The 25,275-nt window shown below is 38.8% G+C and overlaps 1 protein-coding gene across 1 annotated transcript in view; it reads right to left on the reverse strand.

Moving 5' to 3' along the window:
• The window catches only part of kcnn3 (potassium intermediate/small conductance calcium-activated channel, subfamily N, member 3), an 85,429-nt gene that overhangs the window by 52,957 nt on the left and 7,197 nt on the right, over positions 1-25,275 (reverse strand). Inside the window, exon 3 of the mRNA XM_015007532.2 lies at positions 8,305-8,400. Coding sequence (XP_014863018.1) covers positions 8,305-8,400 — 96 coding nt within the window. The remainder of the gene's footprint in view (positions 1-8,304; positions 8,401-25,275) is intronic.

Consider the following 25,275-nt stretch of genomic DNA (forward strand, 5'->3'; position numbering starts at 1 on the left):
TTCCAGTGCTAATGCAGCAGAACGTCGTGAATTTCTGACATTATAGAAAATAGTGTGACAGCAGGCTTAGCAATTTTTGGAGGAAGGAGGATGATGAGAATGAGCAGTAGCAGAAGAAAGAAGCATTTCATCCTGCTGCTTAGCTGATGAAGGTCTGGATTATTCTTTCTATGTCACAACAAAGCTGAAACTTATGGCAGAGGAGCAGAAACCTCTGATTTTATTTTTAGAAAATTAGGACGATTGTGAAGAATCTTCATAATTTGAAGAATTTTCTTCTTTTTTTTTTTAGCAAAGATGGCTAAAAAAAGATGAGGAAAACAATCAGGTCATGTGTTGATTGGACATTGTTGGAGATCCTGCGAAGTGCAAAGCAGCTTGATTCTGGTGCACATGTAGATAGACTAACATGTACTGCTAGAACCTGATCAATTCTCAGGTTAATCTTTCTAAATTTCTAACAAGATTAAAACTCCCAGACATTAACGAGGAAGCACCATTTCTTTCTTTTGTGATGTTAATGAGACAAACAAAGCCATTGTAGTCAGTGAAGACAACCATTAACTGCTCACATGAGGCTTACAACTTTGAGTTTGGGTTGCTCCCCACCAGATTACAAGAGCTTAAAGTGTAAAACCTAAAGCCTGGCACGGAGGCAATTAAGTAAGCAAAAGATGCAGAGTGACTCAAAGAGAAAAGAGACACAATCGAGCAACTTTCATTGTCTTTTACTTCTTCATGACACAGGAGTAACAAAAAAAGAAGAGAGTGAGAGAAATTCATACGAGTGTTAAAGTACAACAGGGGCAAAGAAGAGGAGCAAGTGAGAAGCTGAATGCCGCGTAACGAGGGAGTAGAGCAGTCTGGAGTAAAAGATGTGGGACTCTACAAAATTGAATTGAAGCCTGTTGGAGGAAAAGAGAGAAGAAATCTAATCCGATAATGTCGAAGGAGCAGCAGGCGAAAGAAAGAGGGAAGAAAGACGGAGAAGCATACTTCTGGTGGTAAACAAACCGTACCGAGATAAAAGACGTGAGAAGAGGGAAACCAGAAAGGAGTTTAGAGGGAGGAGTGAGAGAGGAAATGTAAATGCCAGCCAAACTCGATAACATCATTCAGATCCCAGCAACTGCTAAATGAATGTCTCATAAAAATACATACATGCGGTTTGTGCGTAATATCCTGCAGGTGGGGGGTCAAAATGCTCAACGGAGTCTGTCCGATCTCTGAACGAGATATTTACTGAACAATGCCTTTCATTTTGTATGACAATGTTTCTCATGATGTGCGTCAATTTGTGCCTGACAAATCCAACAATAACCCATGCAACACGCACACGCACACACACACACGCACACACACACACGCACACATGCTGTTCAGCCATGAAGGTAAACAAGGGTGGAGTCAGGAGGGCAGGTGCACAAATGTCATAAAAAAATGCATTGGTCTGAGGTGGTCTTCTGGGATGAATACAGTTTTAAATTTGCAAAGAAGTAATGAATAAATCTCAGGGACATCCCACTCTGTCACCGTCAGGAAGCAGCTGCAGCATGTAATTACGTAGCTTTTCTATAGCTGTGATTATGAGAGGGTTGAGGGAAGAAAAAAACACAATATGGTGAAGTAATACGCATTATGATTTTGATATGGTGTAGCTTTCAATTACAGTGAGTAAAAGAAGTGGATTAAAACTGTTACACCTCATTGCGTACCGATTGCCCTTAAAGACCTTTTAAACTAAAGGAAAAGCCTTTAATGTAGAAGTTTATTTGAGTTCTTGTTTGAAGTAGCACTAAGGTAGTAAGCAGAAGTTCGCAATGCATGTACAACAAAGGTTTTTATTTATATACTGTTTTATAGATTTAGGATAGGTTTTTATTCCCCATAAAAGTATTTATTTTTCTCTCCACCCATTTTCTATGAATGCATCACAGTGGGTGAAAGACAGTGCATCAAACCACAGGAGATCAAGCCAGTTCATCACAGGGTCAATGCAAACCGAAAACACCAGAGACAGAAAGAGTGTGAACCAAATCGCCGTTTCAGAGTTTCTACCAACCACTAGCTTTTCAAATAAGTTTTGGAAAAATTAGAGCACAAAATCTGTAAAAGTTAATTGATTAAGTCACAAAAAATATTTTATTTATTCATAAAAAAGCACAATTTTGTGACAAAGTAAATGTTTCAAATTTGCAATGTCTAAATGAATGCAAAATAAATAAAAGTTTGCATTATAATAATTAGAGCTTTGTTAGGAAACAATTCAGACACCGAAAACACACCGAATGTAAACATTTCAGGATAGTATATAAAGGCAATAATACGATGTTGCTTTTAATTCTTTAATAGACTCAATTTTTTTAAACCTGTATTATCAACCATACACTTATGACATTATGAAAGCATATCATTCATTTAAACCCAGCAGTGTTAGTGAGAAAATCTTCCTGATACCGGAATTTTTAAAAAAAAAAAGAAAAAAGAAAAGAAAAACAAGCAGCCAAAGCTAGAGCTGTAAACAAGAATTACCCTGTCGAGCTGTCATCTGCTGTTGTGTAGAAATGTGCACATATTATCACCTTCCTCACTCAAACGATTATCCAAAAAGATTTTAGGCTAAATCCCAACATCACCTCCCCCAACCTGCAGGGATTCCCACCTCTACGTTGGCCGCGTCCTCCCAAAGTCCTACCTTTATTTAATCAAAAGGAATTACTTATCGAGTAGATTAACAAAAGAACATTTTATATCTCTTCCCAGCTCAACATGCTCCCAATCTCCTGTCGGCATTAGCATCCCCATCACGTGCAGCGACCGCAGCAGGCGTGGCTGGACAATGGACGCTTTGTGTTAAAGTGTCTTCGAGCTTCACGAGCAGGAAAAAAAACGAGGTATATTTTTAATTAGTGAATTTCAGGCAGTTATTTTGTGTCGATGAGTAACAGCTGTCAACACCAGGATGGTTGTCGGTTCATTAGTTTAATAACAATGACTGTGATTTTTAACCTCCTGATTAATCACAAACATTTTAACCGATGAGTTCAGTTAAGATGTTCGAATGAACTTTGAACATGAAGACCTTATTTATAGATTTCTAGATTAGGTCAGAGGTCTGGAGCAACTGGTGACAGGCAAATCCTTTTTTATTAAATTTGCTTGCATCTTAGAAGCACAAGAAAGTGCTTTTTTTTTTCTTTGCCTGCGATTTTGCGTTTGCTACCCTGAGGGGCTTTAACGTTGACAACACCGGATGATAAGTGTCTTAATTTTACAAAACACTTTAACTTGATGAACTTAATTACTTTTCCTGCCTCAAGAAATAAGGAGTCGTTCACAAGAGTAAGGAAAGTAAATAATCTGAGTTTGAGGTGTAACAGAAGACTGTCGCATGTACGTAAAGATACCTGGAGATTTATAAAACATAGCAGCCGAGTGCAGGACTTTTATTTTCAATAAGTTGTCTTAACTTAGAACATTTGCTTAGTAGGAAATATGTGAATTCCAATCAATGTCACTATTGTAACATTTTCCAATTATACGATTATTGGAATATTTTGAAATATCGCGCAGCCCTCGCTAACACTATGCTATATCAGTTTGTTTTTCCTTGTGGTATGTTTTTGTTTCAATTATTTTCTGATTTGCTAAGGCTAATGTTAAGCGCACTTTCTGGGTTTTTATGTGACTTGTTAAAAGTGTGGCATGTTTTCTTTGCAGATTGATCACGTGAAGAAAAATCTAGAGAAAAAGTTATTTTCCTGCGTCATAAAATATCCACTTTGCTTGGAATATTATTAATGACTTTTATAACAGTGGACCATGCTGTGACGGTTTCTTCCACACTTCTCTTGGTTAAACCTCAGCTGATTGTGCCCTAAAAATTAGGACTGAACAAAATTAATTCTGGATCAAGATCAAGAATAATTGTCTTATACCTTCTTTAGGGCCATCTACAAGCGAGAAGAAATAAAGAGGAAATAGTTAGAGCACTGAAATATTATGTAGTTCTAAAGATGAGTGAGGCACCATGGTATAATAATAACCACTCTGGGGACCCTCACTGGATCCCACGAGGCTCCCATATTAGTCAATAAATTGTCTATGTGCATCAGCTGGAAATGGTTTCAGATGGGAACCCCGGCTAAATGACTGTGGTAGCATTGTATCAGTGAAATAACAAACACCACAATAAATATAATGAAGCATGAAAGCATTTCTGATTGATTCTTTCAGCCTTACAAGAGGTGAAGGCTGTGTGTGATGTGTGTGTGTGTCTTATTAGTTCCTGTGTGTTAAATTGTGCTCTCTGTGGATACGTTGAATGGCAGTTTTATTATTGGCTCTATGCGTATTTAACGTACAGTGTGTGTCTATTTGCTGCGAGGCAATGGAGCCAGCTTTGTCGATCCCACCAAGACTCTCATTAATGTCATTAATTGGGTGGCGTCGACACACACCTGGGTACTCGGGTCTATGATGTGAACAATATGGACACGGCTCAGATGAGCCTCAGATGGGCTTTGTATTTAAAATATAATTTTTTTTTTTTTACAAAGGAAAATAACCACTGAAAAATCAGTAACAAGCAGCAGCAGCAGCAGTAAACCTGTCCAGGACCAGAGCAAAAACTCACTTCTTTCTGGGTTGACGGTGAACTTTAAGAGATTAACGTCTATAAATATTCATAATGATGACTTCTTTTAACAATCCGAGAAAATATCAAGTGTTATTTTGCAATTGCAAGTAAAGTTCCCCACATTTGGCCTCAGTCTAAGAGAGGTTTCCAGTCTTTTGTTCAAAATCCAACTCAATTTTTCAGTTTTCAAGACAAGTACAAGACAAGTTTCCAGTTTTTTTTTTTTTCTTTTTATCTTAAGTTAAATTGTAGGCATAAAACTCTGGTCTGCCGTTCCTATGTCAAGAGTAAAAGACTTTTATCCAAACTCAAATCCACTTCTCCAGTATTTTACCTCAAATCCAAGTTGTTTGCCCCAACTGTCGGTCAAGTTTGAAGTATTTTGCACAAAATCCATGTCAGGTTTGAGGTATTTTGCCCAAGGTACAATTCATCTTATTTTATCCCGAGTCCAATTTAATTCTGAGGAATTTCATCTGGAGTCCAAATCAAGGATCCCGTCTTATATACTGAGATCAAGAAAAAGCTCCAGTCTTCTCTTTCAAGTCCAAGTCAAGGTTCTAGTTTTTGATCCCAAGTCCAAATCAAGGGTTCTGTCTTTCATATCAACTTCAAAGTAAGTCTTAAATCTTTTATCTCAAGCCCAAATCGTGTCTAATGGTTTCATCGTGGCAAACTTTCGCTTGTTGGATGCGTGTCATCTACTCCGCCTGTAGCACTGCACTGCCGTGAGCTGTAAATTTAAATAGCAGCGTTTTGCTGTAATATTAGTAATCCTATATTCATCACACAACATAGCATTTAGTATTTGTCTTTCTTTTCAAATTCTTTTGAAAATATTTGTATTGTTCATGCAAATAGACTTCTGTAAACTGCATTTTGCATATTCATAAGATGCAGTCTTTACCTCATCAGTAGAGCAAATCCGGATTTATGTTCAAACAAAGTAGCAGATATTCATTAACACATGTTAATGTAAATTCTGCATCAGTGGGATGGAAAATGCTTTTATTCTGATTAATGGAAATCTCAGGTTATTAGAGGGGAAGCCCGTATCTCGAGTCTTTGTTTTGTGTGAGTCCAGTTCCCATCTGTGCCAATTTTCAACTGAAACGTTGATGCTTCACGTTAGTCTCATTACTGAGGTCTAGTCAAGATATAACAATAAAAACATTAAAATTATATATCAGTAAGAAATGTCATTGTGTCTCATCCTCCTGCCAATTCTCTTCAACCTGCCAGTTATGTAATCAATCCTGGTAAAATCATGCTATATTGCTACATTCGTATCTGTACAAGCCAGTTCGAAGTCAACCAAGTAGTGCAGTGATGCATCCAAATTAAGCAGCATCTGATCATAAAACTGCTTTTTGTGTAGACTTTTCATATACCACTTTGCAGCAATGTGTCATGCTGCTAAATTTATGGGCACAAACACTGACTTAGATAGGAAAAAAAATGTTTGCAAACATACACAATTGGACACCGAGACAAATAATGCCTGAAAGGCATGGACATTTTTTCCACTTGCTTTAAATTTGGACAACATTTATTGGGCAAAGTTAAATTTACTCCAAAAATAAAACGTGTTAGGTTTTGCAGTCTCGGCGGCTCTGATGCTGAAAGGAATTTGCAGGAAGCAAAGAGGGGAAGAGATAAAATGAGCTTTTTCCATCCTTGTGTTGCCCAATATGTTATTCCGTTTCATTTTCTTTCTTTCCTTTTTCTTTTATCTACCATAAATTACATAGCTGGGTTTTATTTCATGCATTTTTAGTTGCATTGTCCCTGCAAAAAAAAACAAAAAAAACAAACAAATATCTCTTCAAGCACTGAGGCATAAGGAGAGTACGATACATACTCCTTTATGTTTTTTAAAAGATTTTTTTTTTTGCAGCTTTCAGAAGTAGAAAAAGAATTAGTTTCATTATAATTTTCTTCAGCGCTACATGCTAATGGAACAGAGTTACTTAAAGCAGACTCCCTCACAAGTTGATTATTGCGCTCACACTGCCACACTGTTAATGCATGCAGCACAGTCGACTCCTCGGTTAAAGTAAAGTTGCTTACATTTGGAGTCAGTTTAATTTATGGCTGGACAGAATAATAGAGAAAGTCTGATGAGGAAACACTTCTCTAAGCTAAAATGATAATTCTCCTTTATGAGGTTCTTGCAATGACTGAAAGAGAGTAACAACCACTTCTGAAATACCGTCACTGATTTAACACCAGACACAAGCTTTTTAACAACAACTGTGAAACCTGATTGGTGTTTATCTGACTGGTTTAATCTATGCTCATGAATAAGTATCATCTTCATAGCAAAAGAAATTTACGCTGTCACTGAGTGACCATTTGCACAGATTTAATCTATTTCAGGAGTCAATTAGTTACCCTGGCTGCTATGTTTGTATGCTGATTGGAGACATCTTAGAATGCAATCATCATCGCTCTGTATTGACTCTATTAAACTGGAGTGAAATTAGAATTTAATTGAAACTATATGTCATTGTTTCCCAATCCTGGTGCTGAGGGCGCACCGCATCGAGAGGAAAATGTCGCAGCAGTAGTTAGTCAAGAGGTTTTGTAACAATTGGTTTAATTGCGCAATAATTCAAAGCAGCTATTGTTAAGCAAGGGAGTCTTCAAAACCTGGAGAACTGGCTGCCTTCTGGACTGGGATTGGGAAGCACAACTGAATCTGAATTTAAATCTGTTGTGAATTCAAATAGAAATATACGACTTAGTTGGACAGAGATTGGAACCAGATGGTTTTTCTTTGATTGGCTCTGATCTGTGATCAAGAAAACAAGATCAGTAAAACAAGATGTCCTAATTATAAAATTAAAACTAACACCCTCATTATATGTTGTGTCTCTGCCATATGTCTCAGTGAATGAAGATAAGCTGCCTTCGTACACATTTATGAATGTATTTCTATGAATAATGAAACAATCAGCTAAGATAAATGATCATGAATTTTTATTTTTATTTTTTTTGGTTGAAAGAAATTCCATGATATAATGACCCAATATTAGCATTACTTAACTTCATGTAACACCATGAAGATGTGAGTTCCACACCGTTGATCTCAATGCCCATGCACTATTCAGAACAAGGCTGCGTTAAAAGCAGAACACATTCATTTCGTCATTTTAGAACATTTTTACATAGAACGACGGCTTTATGTTGGATTTAAATTCAACATAAAGCCGTCCATCCATCAAAATACTACCAACAAATCTTTTTAAGTGTTACATCTTTGCAGAAAAGCATAAAATCAGTAAAATCGGGATTGGCACATCAGAACTCAAAGGACATCAGAAATGGTCTCAGCCAGGAAAAATGTCTTCTTAGAGTAACCAGGACTTCATCACAGTTGGCTAAAAGTGGAAGTAAACAGCTTTACTGTGTAGTTCTAAAATAAGATGATATTTGTTGTAACTTTGTGTAACACTAATACATTTGTATAAATTAATCAAATCTGCTTGTTTGGCACATGGCAAAGATCATCGTTTTGGTTTGACTTCTTTTCAGCTATGCATTGTTTAGAGCTCATCAACAGACGCCGCAATTATAATCACTGCAAACTCCCCAGGCCTATTAAAAATGGCATCTGGTTTTCACATTCTGTACATCTGCACATGGACAAACAGGTGACCTACCTGAACCTCACGTGCATGGTAGGCTATGATGAGGCCCAGCAGGATGACTGTGGAAAGGCTGATCAGACACTTCAGGGCCAGAGAATACATGGAGCTCTGCAGAAAGACAAAATACAGTCACTAGCATCATTAACGACATGAAAACAAATGGAGGTTTGAGAAGGAATTTGCTCTGGTAGTTTGGTTGTAGAACTAGACGAAAAAAAATGGGAAAACTTAAAAACATAACTCGAATTAACATTCAGATGTCACACATTAAAACAGGAAGCTGAAGTAAAGTGGAACTGTAGTGTTTGACCCATCAATATCTGTCTGGAGTCAAGAAGCTTTAAATCCTCTGCTTGTCTGGTTTGATAGTGCTTATAATCAATGCTGTGGGGAACTTCCAATCAATACACCTCATAGCACTTCAGTGGCTTCTTCTGGGCCCACCAAGCTCTCACTTAAAGCTTCATGTGGTTATCACACCAACGCACACAGAAACCCTCACTTGAGCATTTGTGTAAGACACAGCAAAAGAAAGAAAAACCACTGAGAATGAATGAATGAATTCATGAAGCCAAGTGCTACGATGCTAATAACAAATTCAAATTTAAGTTAATTAGACGCTACAAAATGCCCAATGAACAACCTGTAGTTGTTGGTTTACTGACTATATTTACAGAGAACAAGAAAAAAATCAGTCCAGCAAACGTACGTATAAAACTCACCACAAACTCTATGCGTGTTACTATTTCAACTGTTTAAACATAGTCTGATTCTTCAGATTTTAACCATTCAAATATATACAAGTAAAAATAGGGATCTGGTTGGACTGATTTAATCTGGCCACTGCACTTTCCCTCGGTTACTCCTTCCTCCTCTCATCCATTTTCGTCATGCACCATGAGATCTACAGAAAGGCATGAGGGATTACCATTCGGAGCGCTGCTGTCTGTCAAATCGTTGGACTCACATTTCATCAACACCACCAAATAATTTTTTCTATTGCACTTTTATCTGTTTATGGTTTTAAATGTTACCTATTACAGAAATGTTACTGGCTGAATTGGTTTCAAATCTGATGTGCATAACTAATGTTGCACTTTGTTTTTAAATGAGATAGTCCAGGTCTGCATGGCAGCAAAAAGGTTCTGGGTTCAAATTGCAGCCCGGGTTTTGAATGCTCTCCAGGGGCCGGCAGGGGGTTTCTCTGGGTACTCCAGCTTCTTTCCACAGTCGAAAAGTATTTCAGCTGTTAAGTGTCTCTCTAACTTGCTCTTAGGTGTGAGTGTGTGTGAATGGTTGTTTGTCCTGTGTGTGTCTTTGTGTTGCCATGTGATCTACCAGAAATCTGGACAGGGTGAACCCCGCCTCTTGCCCAGTGACGGCTGGAGAGAGACAAGCAATCTATCTCCAGAATGGATATAGACTGAAACTAATTATATTGTAATTGTTGTTAATTATTGCTACATACATGCCACCGATGTATATATATCATAAATGATAAATTTAGAGCTGCATTGTGTGTATTTATTAAAATAGAATATGCATTCTGACGAGTCTCGTTGGTCCGTTTCAAAGTACTTTTAAAAATAGCAACCTTTAATACGGTATTTAAAATACTTTACATGAAACCTACATGTCTGTATAAATGTTTCTAATTGGTCTGATGTAATATTCTAATCCTGAATGTGTTTTCATTACCGCTAAGTGGAAAATCCTCATAATGAACAGAAATAAAGCCGTTGAAACATCAGTCTGTGTGTAATGAATGGATTTAATGTTTCACTTTGAGATTTGAGTTACTGAAATAAAAGAACTTTTAAGTAATATTTTAATTGATTGAATAAAGTAATTAAATAGGAGCTTCTCTATTCATTTAAACCTGGTCAGGAGACAGAATTTAATTTAAAAGTCAATTTTTGATGTTGAAATGCTTTATTATTTCTTGGGTCTGATACAGACAATAATGGATAATAATAATAAGAAACCAAACCAATGTAATTCTGACCCCACTTGGAAATGTGTCAGTAAGTTTTATATTACCATATTGTGCAAAGAAGCTATATTTATTGGGTGTAATCCAGAAATTTATTTGAAGCTCATGCCAACAGATGCCAGTAATATTTAAGGTCCAAATGTTAATATTTAATAATACCTCAACAAAGTGGTTTTAATTGGCATCATAAATATGAATACCTTTTTTAGTTAGAAGGTCACCGTTTGATTTAGCTCACATTAGTCATACGGCGGTTCAGATTAATTTCTTGGCCACTATTCTTAGCTATGTATTAATATGCATGTGGTGATTGGGTCAACTGGACAGACGCCTGAGAATATCGCGCTACACTCACACAGACACTTCAGATTCATCTCTGGGTCAGATCTTTAAGCTGAATTATTGGCATTAATAAAACCCTTCAAAATACCTTTGACTTTAGATCCTTTCTTTTCCCCAGAGGGAAATTCGTTTTCATGGCACAGCATTGTTTAAACAAATACATTATAATTGGAAGGTAAAGATAAATATTCTAAGCCCAGAAACATTGTATTTTCTTATTTGCTCAAAGTAATTTTGAATAATTCCTGATTCTCATGAATGCCTTTCCCACCAGTTTGGTGGGAGCATTTGGAGAAACGTGGTCATGCTTAGGAGGGCTTCAAAGTCTTCCAGAAAAGCCTGTAGTTTAAGTTTCTACTTTTGGGTACAATAAGATGAAATAGCTGTTTTTGTAGTAGTAAAGAGGAGGGAGGTGTCTGCAGTGCAATCAGAGTATTTTAGGGAGGAAGTGGTTGGTAAAGAACTGAAACAGTCAGTGAGTAGTGTGCACAGAAAAGAGTTTAGCACACACCCTTGTGGTGCTCCACAGTTGGTTGAGAGTGCAAATGACTTGGGCTACATTTGCGTTCAGAGGAAGTTAAGAAAAAAAAAAAAAGAACAAATTGCAGTTGCTATAGTACCACATATGAGAGTGGGGGATGTTTTTTGGGAGATGAAACCGTGTTGTTCAGATTGTCTTGGAAAAAGTCTGATATGGGGGATGCAAATGAGCATATGGGGCGCATTTGAACGTAGCCATAGTTATGCTCTGGCAAAGCTTTCAGAAATGGGTAAAAAATTAGTGGGCATCGTAAGCGAAACAAGAGAAAACCCTGAGTTGCAAGTTTTCAATCATCCGCTAACCCTGTGTGTTTAATTGCTCACGGAAGATGGATAGTAGGCCACATGTGTTCTCCTTTTATCGTTGTCAGACAGCAACAATGGCAACTGTTTTCCAGACGGGCGATGTTGTGGCAGCTCAATGAGTGCAGGAGAGCTGTGAGTTCCTGAGACCTTTAGCGTTTACAGCAGAGCACTGTTATTAGCTGCTGTAAAATTAATAATAAAAAAACAGCTTAGTTGACAGAATGTATTAGTGTGCCACTATTTATCAATGCTCTGCTTTTTCACAAAAAGAAATTGCATAAATAAGCTTGCTAATGATTGAAGTTGTCAAAATGTTTCAAATGGTTTTGCTGATGAACCTTGCAGCAGTCAATATTCTAGTTTCTACCTGCTAAGATGATTCATTTGTCCACATCGGCTCAAGGACTCGGTTTAGAATTGCAAAACGAAACGTGTGCAGGCACAAACAACCTCCAAAGTGCATTCATCATTACCTTCAACAAGGTCGGGTTGAGTGCTGCAGCCAGATAACCCACGAAGACGAGATCCGCGCCACCTTAAGACTGCTACACTTCAGATCAGATATGTCTGCGGGTTTTTGAGGGGAATGCTGCTAAGCATTCATCGCGGAACGCTCCGCACGGCATTTTGAATTCACAACAATATACAGCATTGTGGGAAATAGGAGTGTGTGTTGCTGTATTTACTCTGAGTCTCTCTGGACTCTTCTCGGCCTTAGTAGCATTAATTTAACATCAAACAAACGCTTAAACATACAAAGAGTCGTGTTTGCTAATCCTCACCGAGACCCTTCTTTGAATTCATTTTCTCCCATAATTATTCAAAACAAAGAATGCACTGCGCAAAATATTACAATTTTTTTCATTATTCATATGATAAAAAAAACAAAAAAAAAAAACAACTTGACGCCTCCCATTTGTTGCAATTAAAGTGCGGTTCTGGGCCAGCGCACAACGCTGCAAAAGCCCCATCTTGTTTGTCCTGCATCAATCTCCCTCTCCGCCGCTAAAATCTCATTTGTACTCTCCGAAGCAAACTAGGTGCAAGGGAAGCCGACGCTGTTGTGCTAATGAGAAAAATGCAGGTTTTCAGCTTTGGCTCCCAGCAGCAGCATGTCTGTTCAAACATGGTCACACTGGCTGGGCTGAAATGTAGCTGGCTTGGAGTTCACGTCATTTCTCTCCCTGCTCTCATTCTTCAGCCACCTGTCGTCTGCGTGCTGTTCCTTCTTTCATTTATTTTCAAATCTGCCTATTACACTGTCACTAATGTCAAGCTTCTGTTTTTTTTTTTTTTATGCCACGATGACAGAAAACATTTAATTCCATCAAGAAAAAGGGGCAATGCTCCTTTGCAGTCGGAAAAGAAGCACCTTGCGAAAGTACTCATACCTAATGAGCCTTTTCAGATTGTGTCATGTTGCAACAAGAAACTGAAATGTATGAACCAAGATGAATTAGGGCGTTATTATAAAGCGGAACAAAAGACAAATGACTTTCAAAAATAAACAAAAGTTTTATGCACATGCCGTGTTGTTAACTTTGATATAAACGTTGTCAACCTATTTTCCTCTTGGGTCATGTCTCTACCAAGTTTCTCAAGAAAGTGAAATTTTTCCCATTGCTTGGTTGAATGTGGAGCGAGTGGATGACAGTTTTCAAGTATGAATTTATGTGACTCTAACTTGTGACTGTACTTTGATATTTGTGCTGTCTTAAGGTGTCATGCAGAAAGGCCTCTGAGGCCTTCACAGAAAAGCTGTATTTATATTGAGATTCGATTACACACAAGTAGACTTTACTTACTGTAGGCCCTTGATGCACTGGTTGTTATAAAGGAGTAGCACGGCAAGAGCAGAAGACAATATATGCACATAACATTTCCAAATATGCTTGAAAACGTGCAGTTTTTTTCCGCTTCACAATTATTCATCACTTGATTGAGCTGGCACATAAAACCCAGAAATCTTTGTGCGTGTAAAGTGAAATAAACATATAGAAACACAAGCGATATTAACACTTGCAACACTCTGTAGCCAATTATATGGTCGAGCAGAGTAAACGAATGTCAGCGCGAATCTGTTTGCATGATTGAATTGAATTGACTTTTTGTTAAGAGCCTTGAGATGATATTTGTTTTGAAATGTCTCTATATAAATAAGCTGAATCGAATGTTGACAGTTCCAGGCTCGCACGCAGACAACACGCGTGCTTTTACGCACAATGAAATCTGGTTATCCTCCTTTCATATCTGAGAATTACTGATTTTTTTTTTGTTTGTTTGTTTGTTTTTTTCTGCATCTGCTAGCACTGTCACATTTCTGTACCCAGTTAATGTTTTATACCATTTGAAATGGTTTATTTGTGGTCTTGCTGAGAGAACAGGGGATTAGGTTAGCATAAAGAGGAGAACCAGCTGTTCTGCTGTGTGCAAAGTTCAAAAGCTTATCATCTACCAGCGCCTCCAAAAGCCACTAATTAATGACAGGTTGTGGTTTCACAGGCGGATTTAATGCCAGAATTTTTCAAGGGAGCTTTCCATTACATTTTTTTAGTCTTCAAATGTATACCTTGTGACAGGATATTACCAAGTCTAATTACTTCGTTTCATCCCTTGTTCCCGATGGTGCTATTTTAAAACCTATTCCTAGTATGGTCACAGTTTAAAAGCTACATTATGGTAGTTAGTACTAACTGTAAAAACCTGGTAGTCAAGAGATTTACAGAGAAGTGGTTTCTGTCAGACAGCATAGAGGTAAAGAGTAAAATCCTAAATAGGTCAGGTTGTCACATGACAACAAATAACCGACAGTCGTGCATGCTTACACCTGCTTACAGCCAATTCAGAAGCGCCGATCAATCTGACACGCATGTCTTTGGGTTGTGGGAGGTAACTGGTGCACCTGGAGAAAACCCACGCAGGACTAAAGAGAACATGCAAACCCCACATGGAAAGGAAAAGTGGCCCCAGCTGGTTGCCAAGCTTAAACCAAGACCTACTCGCTGTGAGGCAGCAGCGGTAACAACCACGTCCTCGTGCTGCCTCGACATTCATGCTGATTGGACAAATTACCCTGTTTCTGCCTGTTATTACTCCGGTTTTCAACCATAATGCTGTGCCACACTTTGACGAAAAAGAAAACCCAACAACGAAAGCTTTAAACTCAATCGTAGACATGAAGTTTTCATAAAGCAAAAATGTGTAAATAGTTGATTAGTAATAGCATTACATCTGTTTTCACATGCTGCCTCTGGTGACCTAGTTTGTTCATGGGATGGCAGAATATGGTGCACTGACCCAGCTGTGCTGAGACATTTTACCCTGGATCTCTAGAGGTGAAATGTATTCACAATTTATTTCCTTTTGTCAACGAAACTGTAGATAAAATGTCATTAACCTGGAAAAGCTTGAAAATATATAACGATGTAAGTAAAAATTTGATTTTGTTAATTCTAAACTCTGTTTATGTTTTCAATCAAGCAAGATTGTACAACTGTGTATACTTTTATACAATTCAAACACATTTCTAATTGATGGTTAACTATTTTGTATGTTTCCATTTGTATTTTGACAATCTCTTCGGTTATAAGCCCCAAGTCTGTGAGGTCTCTTTGCCAGCACCCTAATCTTTACCTCAGGACTGTGTATTCACACAACAGCATGAAAACATCAGCCTGTATAAATGTCAGCCATTCTTGTTGAAAAAGTTCTTGTTTTATTTTTTTAATCAGTACTATGACTGTATAGATATACAGTTTAGATTGACTCAGATCAACACACATCTGACTTAAAGTATACTCTTGTTTTTATTCCATTTTGAGGAGTGGCTAAGAGAAATTGGCCTCTGTGTCATCTTCCACTTACACTCTAAGGGACACACAAAGTCATCAATTACTTATTGATGTCTGAGAAAATTATCAATAATAAAATTTGTTCCTGTTATTTAGTTTATTTATTTTTTATTACTTGTTATTGATGCCAAAACAGCCAAAATGTTTATATCTTATTATGGGATTGATTTTTCCAAACCCGTATGTTCTCAGGATTTTTTTTTTATTCCGAAAATGATTTATATTGAAACTTTACAAACATATTTTTATAAAGTTTAAAGCAAACCATGCCTGAAATAGGAATCTAAAAAGCAGCGACGCATCCAAAAGGAAAAGTCTTATTTATGAAATGAAAAAAGAGGCTTAATTTCACTTTCTTCACTTAGAGTAAAAGTCTTGATACTCGAAGCTCATAATCACGCTCTCTGTATGAAAGTCCCGAATGCAGCTAAATCATTGCTAATTCTTTGACTCGCATATGCTGGAGTGTCTGCGGTGAATAAAGGATGAGACTGATGAGATGTTGTTCATCAAGATAATGGACCGCTACTCCCTCTAATCTTGCAAATTGCGATTTTAACCTTTTTGGTTGAATACAGATTAAGCAAAGATGCTACGTGTTAGTTAGCGTCAGCAGTTCTTGTGATTACTGTTTTCTGCTTGGTGTAAGAGGGTACACATAGTCTTGTCCAGATTCTTATCTGACTCTAGGGATTCAAGATAAAATGATCAAAAAACAGATCTAAATGTAAATATTTAATATGAATATAAATGTCAAACTAAACACACATTCATTGTTTGCCAATTTGTCTTGATTTCGCATTAGCTCCTGCTAACGGCGCTAGCTCCAGCTGATACAGCCAATCACAAGCAAAATATCTGCTAAAACAGATATTTTGTATATAACAGCACATAAAAATTTTTTAAGGCCACCATACAGTTTGTAGAACCTCCTGTTTTACCAATCTTTGCTCCAGATCTGTAAGTTAATAAGATGCAAATGTTTTTTTGTCATAATTTTCAGACTAGCTAAAGTCTTGTCAACAGAGTTTGCATCTACTTCGTAATATTTAGGATTCTCAATTGATGAACAGTTTGTCTTTTCAGAAGCACTCTGAACAAAACCATATTTTCTTCTTAAGTTTTAGAGTGACTGTGAGCATGAATGTTAATAAGCTGTTTGAGGAGGAACAAAGAAAGCCTTCAACAAAAATCTTTAATAAATATTGACTAGGCTAGATAACAAATGTAACAGACAAAACAGATATTTATTTTTTTAAAAGATGAAATGCTTTGAATCTGATTCAGACAGAGGCAAGAGATGGGGCAGAAGGATGTTTACCACTGTGTTGCATCACCTTCAGTCTCATCTTTAAGGACACACTTCTTTAACACATGCCGTAGACTTAAAAGTGAAATGTTTCCCCAGTTTTTGGCTGATTTAAAAAAAAAAAAAAAACTGGGACGATGCTTGGGTTTGTTGGATGTCCTGCTCTCGCTTGGCATTAATAGATACACCAACTGTGTTTTCTGAGCTCGCGCATTTATTTCCATAAGTGAGTTTGTCTATTGTTGCACTGCAAAATGCAAAGACGCCAGAGGATTTGAGGATCACAGCCATTCAGTGGAGGCTTCAAATCCTGTGCCTTTTGAGTATTAGACTCTTTTCAAATTCTTATTATTTATAATGACATTAAATTCAAAGTTTCTGCACATTTTCAGATCAAGATTTAATATTTTTCTAGATTCTAGATAGATTTTCTAGATCTGAAGTTTGTACTCTTTTAAAATTGAATTTAAAAATACAGCCTTTACAGTTTGTCTCAATTGCATTGGCATATAATGAGAATTCAAATGTTCATCACTGTTAGATCCACAACATTCAGTCCTTTGTGAATGTCACATTAGCAGATTCTCTTCTCTTCCACAAAATTTGCAGATCATTTTGGACATGCATCCATTGCCTCCATTTATTTTTCTGCTGTTTTATGACATTATAATTTGTTTATGTGGTGCCAGTCAAAGTGAAATGTATTTATGAATGCTGAATAGTCATTCCCAATAGAAATAAAAGTTTTATTGATTAAGTTATGGCATGCAAACATGTGGAACTAGTTGCCAAATCTGTCAATTGTGTGTATTTCTTTAATATTCTTTCCTGAAGATGTCTCCTAGATTTAACAATTTCTCTCAGGTGAAGCTCTGTTTTCACAGATGTGATTGTTTACAATTGTACAAACAGTGTATAGTACGGTCTTGAGATTTTCAAGTGGTGTCTCCAAGATCTGATTTTTTTAATTGGAAAAAAAAAGAGTGAACTGTGACAATAAGAACATGACAAAGCCATTTGGTTAACGTCTTCATAAATATGACTTTTAATTTTGATCACACGTTTATTGACATGAATACTTTTTTTGTTGGAATTTTTCAGAATAAATTATTCATTTTGATCAAGTGACACGCTTTTGCATTTTATCAGGTGGGTTTGTGTAGTTTGACCTAATTGTTTCGAGAAATAAACTGGCTGTTCTGTAGATGTTGATGGACGGATGGTAGCAGAAAACATTTGCACTTCAGAAAACATTTTCATTTCCAGAGTAAAGCATGGAAACACAAACATTGTTCCTGTTAGGATTTGGGATTTTCTAGGTTGATTTGAGTTTTTCTGTGTTTTAGATTTGTGTTCTGAGTGTCTCTGTGTCGTCCTGTCTACTCATTGATTAGTGTCACCTGTTCCTTGTTTCCTCGTGATTGTCTCCCTGCGTATTTAACCCCACCTGTTGTCTTTGTCTCTTGTGGGTTCCTAGTCTATTGTTCGGCGTGATACGTTCTTGCTGCCCGTTGTTCTGTTCAGTGGATTTCATTATTAAACTATCATTCAGCTTCATCCTGGCCTGCCTGCGTCTTCCCTCACCTCACCAGACCAGAGATCATGACAGCTCCATACTCCATTTCCTTTCACACATCCACAGCTGCAGAACATGTTCGGACTGTTCCAGATTAGGTAGGAACTTAAATGAGTTTTTTTTTTTTTTTACACTGTCCAGTTTTATTCCAGTGTCCCATTCACTGCCATCATTTAAATAACAAAAATTATTTAAATAACAATAAACATTCTGTTGTGCTCTTTTAAAATATCCTTCAGTTTGATCGGTAATCTCTATTTCTTTGAAGAGATTTCCTGCATCCGCCCAACTTTTAAAAACAGTGTAGTATATTTATATTCCCAAGCATGTGCATTTGTTGTTATAACCATGTGGATTTTCCTTCTTACCCCAGTTGTGCGTAAGTGTGCGATTAGCATGCATCGATCACTGACTTGGTGGACAGCATGCAGAGATAATGAGCTTTTTCAGCTTCTTTAGTTTGGCTGGAAGGCAGCCACGCATCTGCCTACACAGACACAACCACGCATACACACACACTCTCACACACACACACGCACACACAGGTAGGATCTGAAGGGCTTTCCCCAGCCGTCCCCATAACAGCACTGACACAAATGCAAAAGGCGATGCTCTGCACATGTTGGTTACAACACATGACTAGCAGAGATAAGTCGCCTGGTGCACATGCTTATAATGAATATCAATGACCATGTGTGTGTGCATGCTAATGACTTAGCCTTGGGATTCTCTCCTGTCAGAGTGATGCCTTCTTGCAATCAGTCTCCAGGGAAACAGGCAGTAGGCAGAAAAGCGATTGCACCTTACGAGAATAAATGCACACACACACACACACACACACTCACACACGCACGCAGACGACACACACACACACACACACTTGACTTCACTTTGGAATAAGCTATTACACCCATGCACACTCAATTAAATCCAGAAAAAGAGCGATGTGAGCGCTCACACATCAGCAGGTGCATCCATGGGTTTTACTTTTGACAGAGCTGAATACAAATTGACACAAAGACAAACACACTTCACACATGTGCACACACACAGGAGATGGTGTACACACCGTGACATGAGTGTTTATGTTGTCGCCGGATGATGCAAGTTCTAGCACACCCATGTGTACCAACACGCTCACACGTACAGACGGAGGGAGCCTTGTTATGCAGGAAGAAATGGCGATATTTATACCTACTGGTGGTGAGACTTAAGGGATCTGAAGTCCCTAAGAAGCGAGCGAGGAGGGGAGCGGAGACGGTGGGGAGGCGAAAGGACAGAGAAGTGCTGAGATGGCTGATAGCCCCTTTAAAGAATATGATGGCAGTTCAATTCCCCGATCATCATCATCATGTACCGCCTGAAAGCAGCACACAGCCGCAGTAAGTGGTCAAGCAGAGAAAGGTCCAGGGAGGTCCACCAGTAAATGCCTGCCAGAAATGTCACAGATTGAACAGCGAAGGCGGTGATGGAGGGATGGCGTACGAGCAGAAGAGGGCCATGTGAAGGAGATGTAAGCCGACTGAGACGGCAATGACCCCCTTGGGGAAATGGAGACATATTTAAGAAATACCAGAGGGAGGGAACATAAACACTCACTTTAAGAGACATGAAAAAGGAGAGGGAGCGAAGAGAGGACGTGGAAGAACACCGCAGTGAATGAATTGGACAACTGCATTATGTTTTACAGTTGGTTTTAAACTAATTCGTGGCTTTTTTTTTTGTTTTTTCTAAAACAGTTTTTGTCAAATGAGATGCCATTCGGAAACAGAGGAAGATGCAAAAATAACAGCAGTTATACCATCAGTTTTAATGCAGAGCAGAGTCAGTCCTCAGGTTATAATGTTTCGGTATTTCCCTGCTTCAACACACCCAATGAATGACTCGAATGAATGAGCCATTAATTTGCTTAACACACCTGAATCAAATGAATTGGCCATTAGCAGGTTGATAACATGCTGGGGAGTCTGCTGGTTTGGAGCCGGTACACATCTAAAATCTGCAGGACATCAGTCTCTGAAGACTGCAGCTAAACACTCCTAATGTATAACAGAGCTAAAGCTCAGTCTCAAAGAAATGAAGGGTAAAAATGAATCCTACATGTACTGAATGTGTCTTTTTCTTCCTCATCATCTTCTCTTTAAGATTAGATTTTGACCCAATAATCCTCCTTGTTTTGCTCTAGGTCACCTTTTCATTGCATTTATCCTCTTCATCTGTCATTTTCTTAACTGCTATACTTTTGTCCCTCTTTATGGCCCATTTTCTTACCAGCTAACATCCTCGTCCTTCTTTGCACCCACCGTTAACTTCACCAGATGTCCTAATTTCTCTTGACAATGCCTGTTCATCCAAATCGTCAATCTGGACGACTCCCTCTCAACCCTCTAAATGACCAGTCATCCCATTACAGTCCCACACATCCTCCTCATCCCTCCTTATTTCTCATGTCATCTTTCTCTCAGTCCATTTTATTCCGCTCATTCTCCTCATTCCTCTCACAACCACTTTTCATCCCTTCAATCCTTCGTCTTCCTCTACTGCCTCGTTCCCTCTCATTCTCGACCTTTACAATCAAATTTAATGCCACGCCCTCCTCGTCAATCTTCACATTCCTTCTTCTGTCTTTTCATGCTCGTCATCCTTCTTTTTTTGCCTGTTTAATCTTCTCATCCCTCTTTGTGAGGCCTGTTAATTGCGCTTATCTTCCTCATTTCTCTTTATGACACCTTTTTATCCCACTTTTTTCTCCTCAACCCTTTTCACCACCCCTTTTCTTGGCACTCATCCATCCTCATGTCTGCTCTTCAACCGTCTCATCGACTTCATCCTTATTTTTTATGATCCACCTTCATCTCTCCTTTGCTCCTCATCACTCTCTGCATGACCCCTCTCCATCCCACTCATCTCTCTCTTTATAACTTCTTTTCATCCCTTCTTTCTCCTTATCCCATCCCCCTTTCCCTCCTCTTCTTCCTTTAAAACAACTTTCCATCCCGTTCGTCTTGCTCATCCGTGTTCATCACCACTTTTCCTTCTCCCGGACAATCAGGAGACTCCCCAGATGAAGTTCAACCTTTTTGCTCCATCTATTGCCTCACCCTCCCTCCGCTTTGATTAAACCAGTAAACTCCCATCGTTGTGCCACGACGCTTCCTGGCGATCTGAACTCAGTAGACGCAGCTGTGCTTGTCGCTTGCAGCAGCTCCTGTATCTGTTTATTAACGACTCCCTTCCCTGCTTGTGCTAAATATTTTAGCTGCGTCTCCAATGAGAGAGTGAAAGACGTGTGCATTTAGAAACATATCATAATGCAGTAGCTACATTAAATATTAAAAACTACTCAGTGTTAGCACTGAGACAGAGACAGGACCAGTCAGGTTATAAAGGCAGAGGATATTATGTACTTTATTTCAGACAAGTGGAGTGTCACACTTAGTTGCTGTTTACCGACTCCAGGTGGGTTCCTGAGCATCACAGCTAGTTTTGTTTTTATTTTATTTTATTTTATTTTAAATTCTGAATTTTTTCCCATTCATTGTCCAAAAACTCAGTGTTATATCTCATTCAATATGGACGCATCCCCGTAACTAGATCCGGACCTTGACCTTTTGAGTTGTTAAATTTATTGCCAACATGCACTATCAGGTAGCCAAGCAACAAAAGAAGAAACATTTAACTGAAAATAAGTTGCTGTAGGTGTATAAATCATCATTACATTGATTTTTTTTTTTCTGTTTTGTTTTGTTCTCAGGGCGAACAATAACTTAATGCTTTCTTGGCTTGGTCATATAGAGGAAAATCTGGTTTAGATGGGCGTGATGCAATTATTCATCCATGTCAGCTGCCGTTGGCTTGGCTTCTTCCTCAGAAGCAGAAATAGCCAATCAGTCACTTTGAGGGAAACATGTACTGCTTCATAACAGCTGTTTGCATATCATGTTACGCTCATGAGACATTAAACTTATTCTCAAAATAAAAAAAAATGTAGATTATTTCTCCCCCGCAAAAACACAGCGTACCGAATGCAACAGTTTGTGATGCGTGTGCTGAGCAACATCAAGTCCAGCTCATACTCCCACTTGTTAGCCCGTCCCGTGCGTCACACATGTGCAAAGTGAGCGCGCTGACGATGTGACAGGTGTGGTTGACAACAGCTGTGCATTCTCTCAGAATAGCCCGCGTTGCATCGCAGGCCTGGAACGGGGTGTGGAGCCAGTCGGCTGAACTGACACCGCCAGGCGACGTGCTAAGGTCCAAAGTCTGCGAGATCCTTGGTTGCTCTCGCTCAGATTTCCCCCATATTCTTAAAATCAATAACGGATGCCCTTACGTGAAGAACTGTCCTCGCGTAGCTGTTAAATACCCACAGAAATGTGCAGAGGAGGTAGCAGGAGATGTAAAAGTAAAAGCACCTGGAACTCTTAACATGTGCAGTGCAGAAGAGAACTTATAGAGAGAATATAAAAGGCTCTGCGCTGCTCTTTCATCTTTCTGGCTTTGTAAGTGAAAAGTCACCATTTTGCCTGACAGCAAGTTCAATTATTCATGCTGCCTGCCGTACATGAGAACAGTTCTTTAACCTGCGACCAGAACTCATCGAGCGGATCTCGTGTCTCGGTGCTCGGGCTTGAAGACGGAGGCCACGAAGCAGCGAGTTGGACACTGCGACTTCAGAATGTGCTGATGGAGTCGGAAAAAGCTGTTGATATGCTCGCTTGCAACATTCGCAGTCACGAAGAACGTGTCCTCCAAAGTTAACCTCTCTCGCTTTATCCATCCAAATATTCGCTCCGCAAAATCCAGCCCACCCCGCTCGGTTCCAGTCTTATTCTTCGTCTCTATTTTTGGGAGCAAAATCGAGCAGCTGGACCTCCTGAAGAGAGCTCTGAGAGATATGTACACACCGGCGGGAGACTGTACACGGACACTGTTGTCAGAATATGCTGTAGGTACAGGTGCAACTCGGCGCATCAAACTATCATCCACAAGTTATTAGTCATTAACTCAATTAAAAAGTTGAATCTCGTACATTAGATAGTAGTGTTTTAGTAGTGATGGCTTACAGCTAAAAGCAAACCAAAATTCAGATTTCAGAAAGCCTGAATGATATACAAGACCAATAACAAAAACAATTTTTAAAAAAGCTATGATATGGCAAACAATCATGGGGGAAACTACAGACAGTAGTCAAGCAAACAGTCATTGACATTCTCCACAAAGAGGCTAAGCTACCAGACTACACTGTAAAGAAGATGGGTGTTTACAGAGTGCTGTATGCAAGCATGTTAGCATAAAGTTAAGTGGAAGGAAAAAAATGTGGTTAAAAAAAAATCCAAGTCTACCAAAAAAAAAAATAATTAGAGCACTCCATTCTGTCTTCTGCCAACAAATTGATTTCAATTACCAGCTGGACTTCTGCCTATACTACCAATGGTACCAATACATGCTGACCATAGTGTTATAGTGCTGGATTCACCAGCAAAGTATTAAGAGGAAAATGAGAAACGCAAACTGGGCTTCCTGAGAACCTCAGCAGAGCCACAGCCTCAAGCGTTGCGTTCATATAATGTACAACACACGATAAGCTGATTGTTGTAGAGATTAAAATGTGCAGAAATAAAAGCATTAAACATACCACTGTGTAAAATAAACATGTGGAACATATGAATTTCACTTTGTAATTAAATACTGAATCAAAATACATTTTTTGACTGAGATTTCTAGTTCGCCGAGATGGAGCCCGAAGGGTTTTTGCGATGAAACCGCTTACTAGGGATCGGACTTTTCCACACCGCCTCAAGAAGTAAATATAAAACACAAAATGCAGCCCAAACACAATCAAATAAAATCAGCAACAACTGTGAGTTCATGTATCTGGGGGTGGACAGTCCTTGTGTGGGTGAGTGATTTTCAGAGATCAATATAAGAAATCATTCAAACCCTCAGACGGGTTTCAGCTGAACGAACGTCTCTCTACCTTTCTCTGGGCTCCCTTCCCATTCGTCTCTCTTTCCCTTCTCACTTTCATCCCGATGATTGCCATCCATTTTTCACCACAACAACCGGTGGGCCTCTGTCCTTCTCGGATATCTAAGTGAGTGTTTGAGCTGTTTGATGGTCCTCCAGTATCTGCTGGACTGAAACCAAATCAAACTAAAACTAATTGCCAGAACACATTTAGATGTCTGGGTGCTACCCTGGAGAAGGCTTTCCTGAAAACTTTGTTTTTTTTTTGTTTTTATCCTGCTTTCCTTGAACTCCACTCCTAACAAGAGTGATTATAGATTATTCATTAAGGTGACGGAGCTGGCATTACCCTCCTCAAACAGACGGCATCTCCATTCATTTGTTTTGATAGACAATACTGCCAGTCTAAGACGGGCCGCATTGATTGTAGCTTAAGAACCTAAATCAGGCTTTTCATTATCGCCTTTCCTTTCTTCTATCCTTCCACAGACTTTCATTCTCACTCAGCCGCTTCTCTCTTCCGATCACACTCCCCCAGCTTGACGCCCACTGCGAGAGCAGGGAAGCAGAGGGAGTGGGAAAGTGAAGCGAAGTAGAGGAAGAAAAAAAAGAATAATGAAAGAAATACAGGAATAAAAGGAAGCCCGGATAAAGAAACGGACAGGGATTTCAAAATAAAAAAGAGGGGACAGATGGAGGAAGAGGACATGAAAGTGCCGGCCATCTCCTCTGAGAAGGACGACTGCCTGGACGAGAAGCGGGGAGAAAAAGACAAAGAGGAACTGAAAGACAAAATCAGGCCCATACGTTTTCATTAATAGGAAGACACTGCTTTTGAAACGGTGATTTTATTGCAGCAATGGGGAGGAGAAAAGAGAGAAACTTGGCAGCACAGAGCAGGCAGATCCCATCCCAGAGTGCCCAGTACGATAAATTGGAAGCCACACATGTTGAGAAAGGGACGCGAAGCACGCCTAGCATCTAAGCGGCTACCTGTAAATCAGAAACACACATGACGCCACCACATCTTTTTACATGATCAATGATCCTTCTGTGACAAGCTGTGGAAGTAATGTTTCCGGCTCATTAGATAAAG

This window comes from Poecilia mexicana, unplaced genomic scaffold (genome assembly GCF_051168715.1).
Source record: "Poecilia mexicana isolate PSO_F unplaced genomic scaffold, ASM5116871v1 scaffold_16, whole genome shotgun sequence".
Taxonomy (NCBI): Eukaryota; Metazoa; Chordata; class Actinopteri; order Cyprinodontiformes; family Poeciliidae; genus Poecilia; species Poecilia mexicana.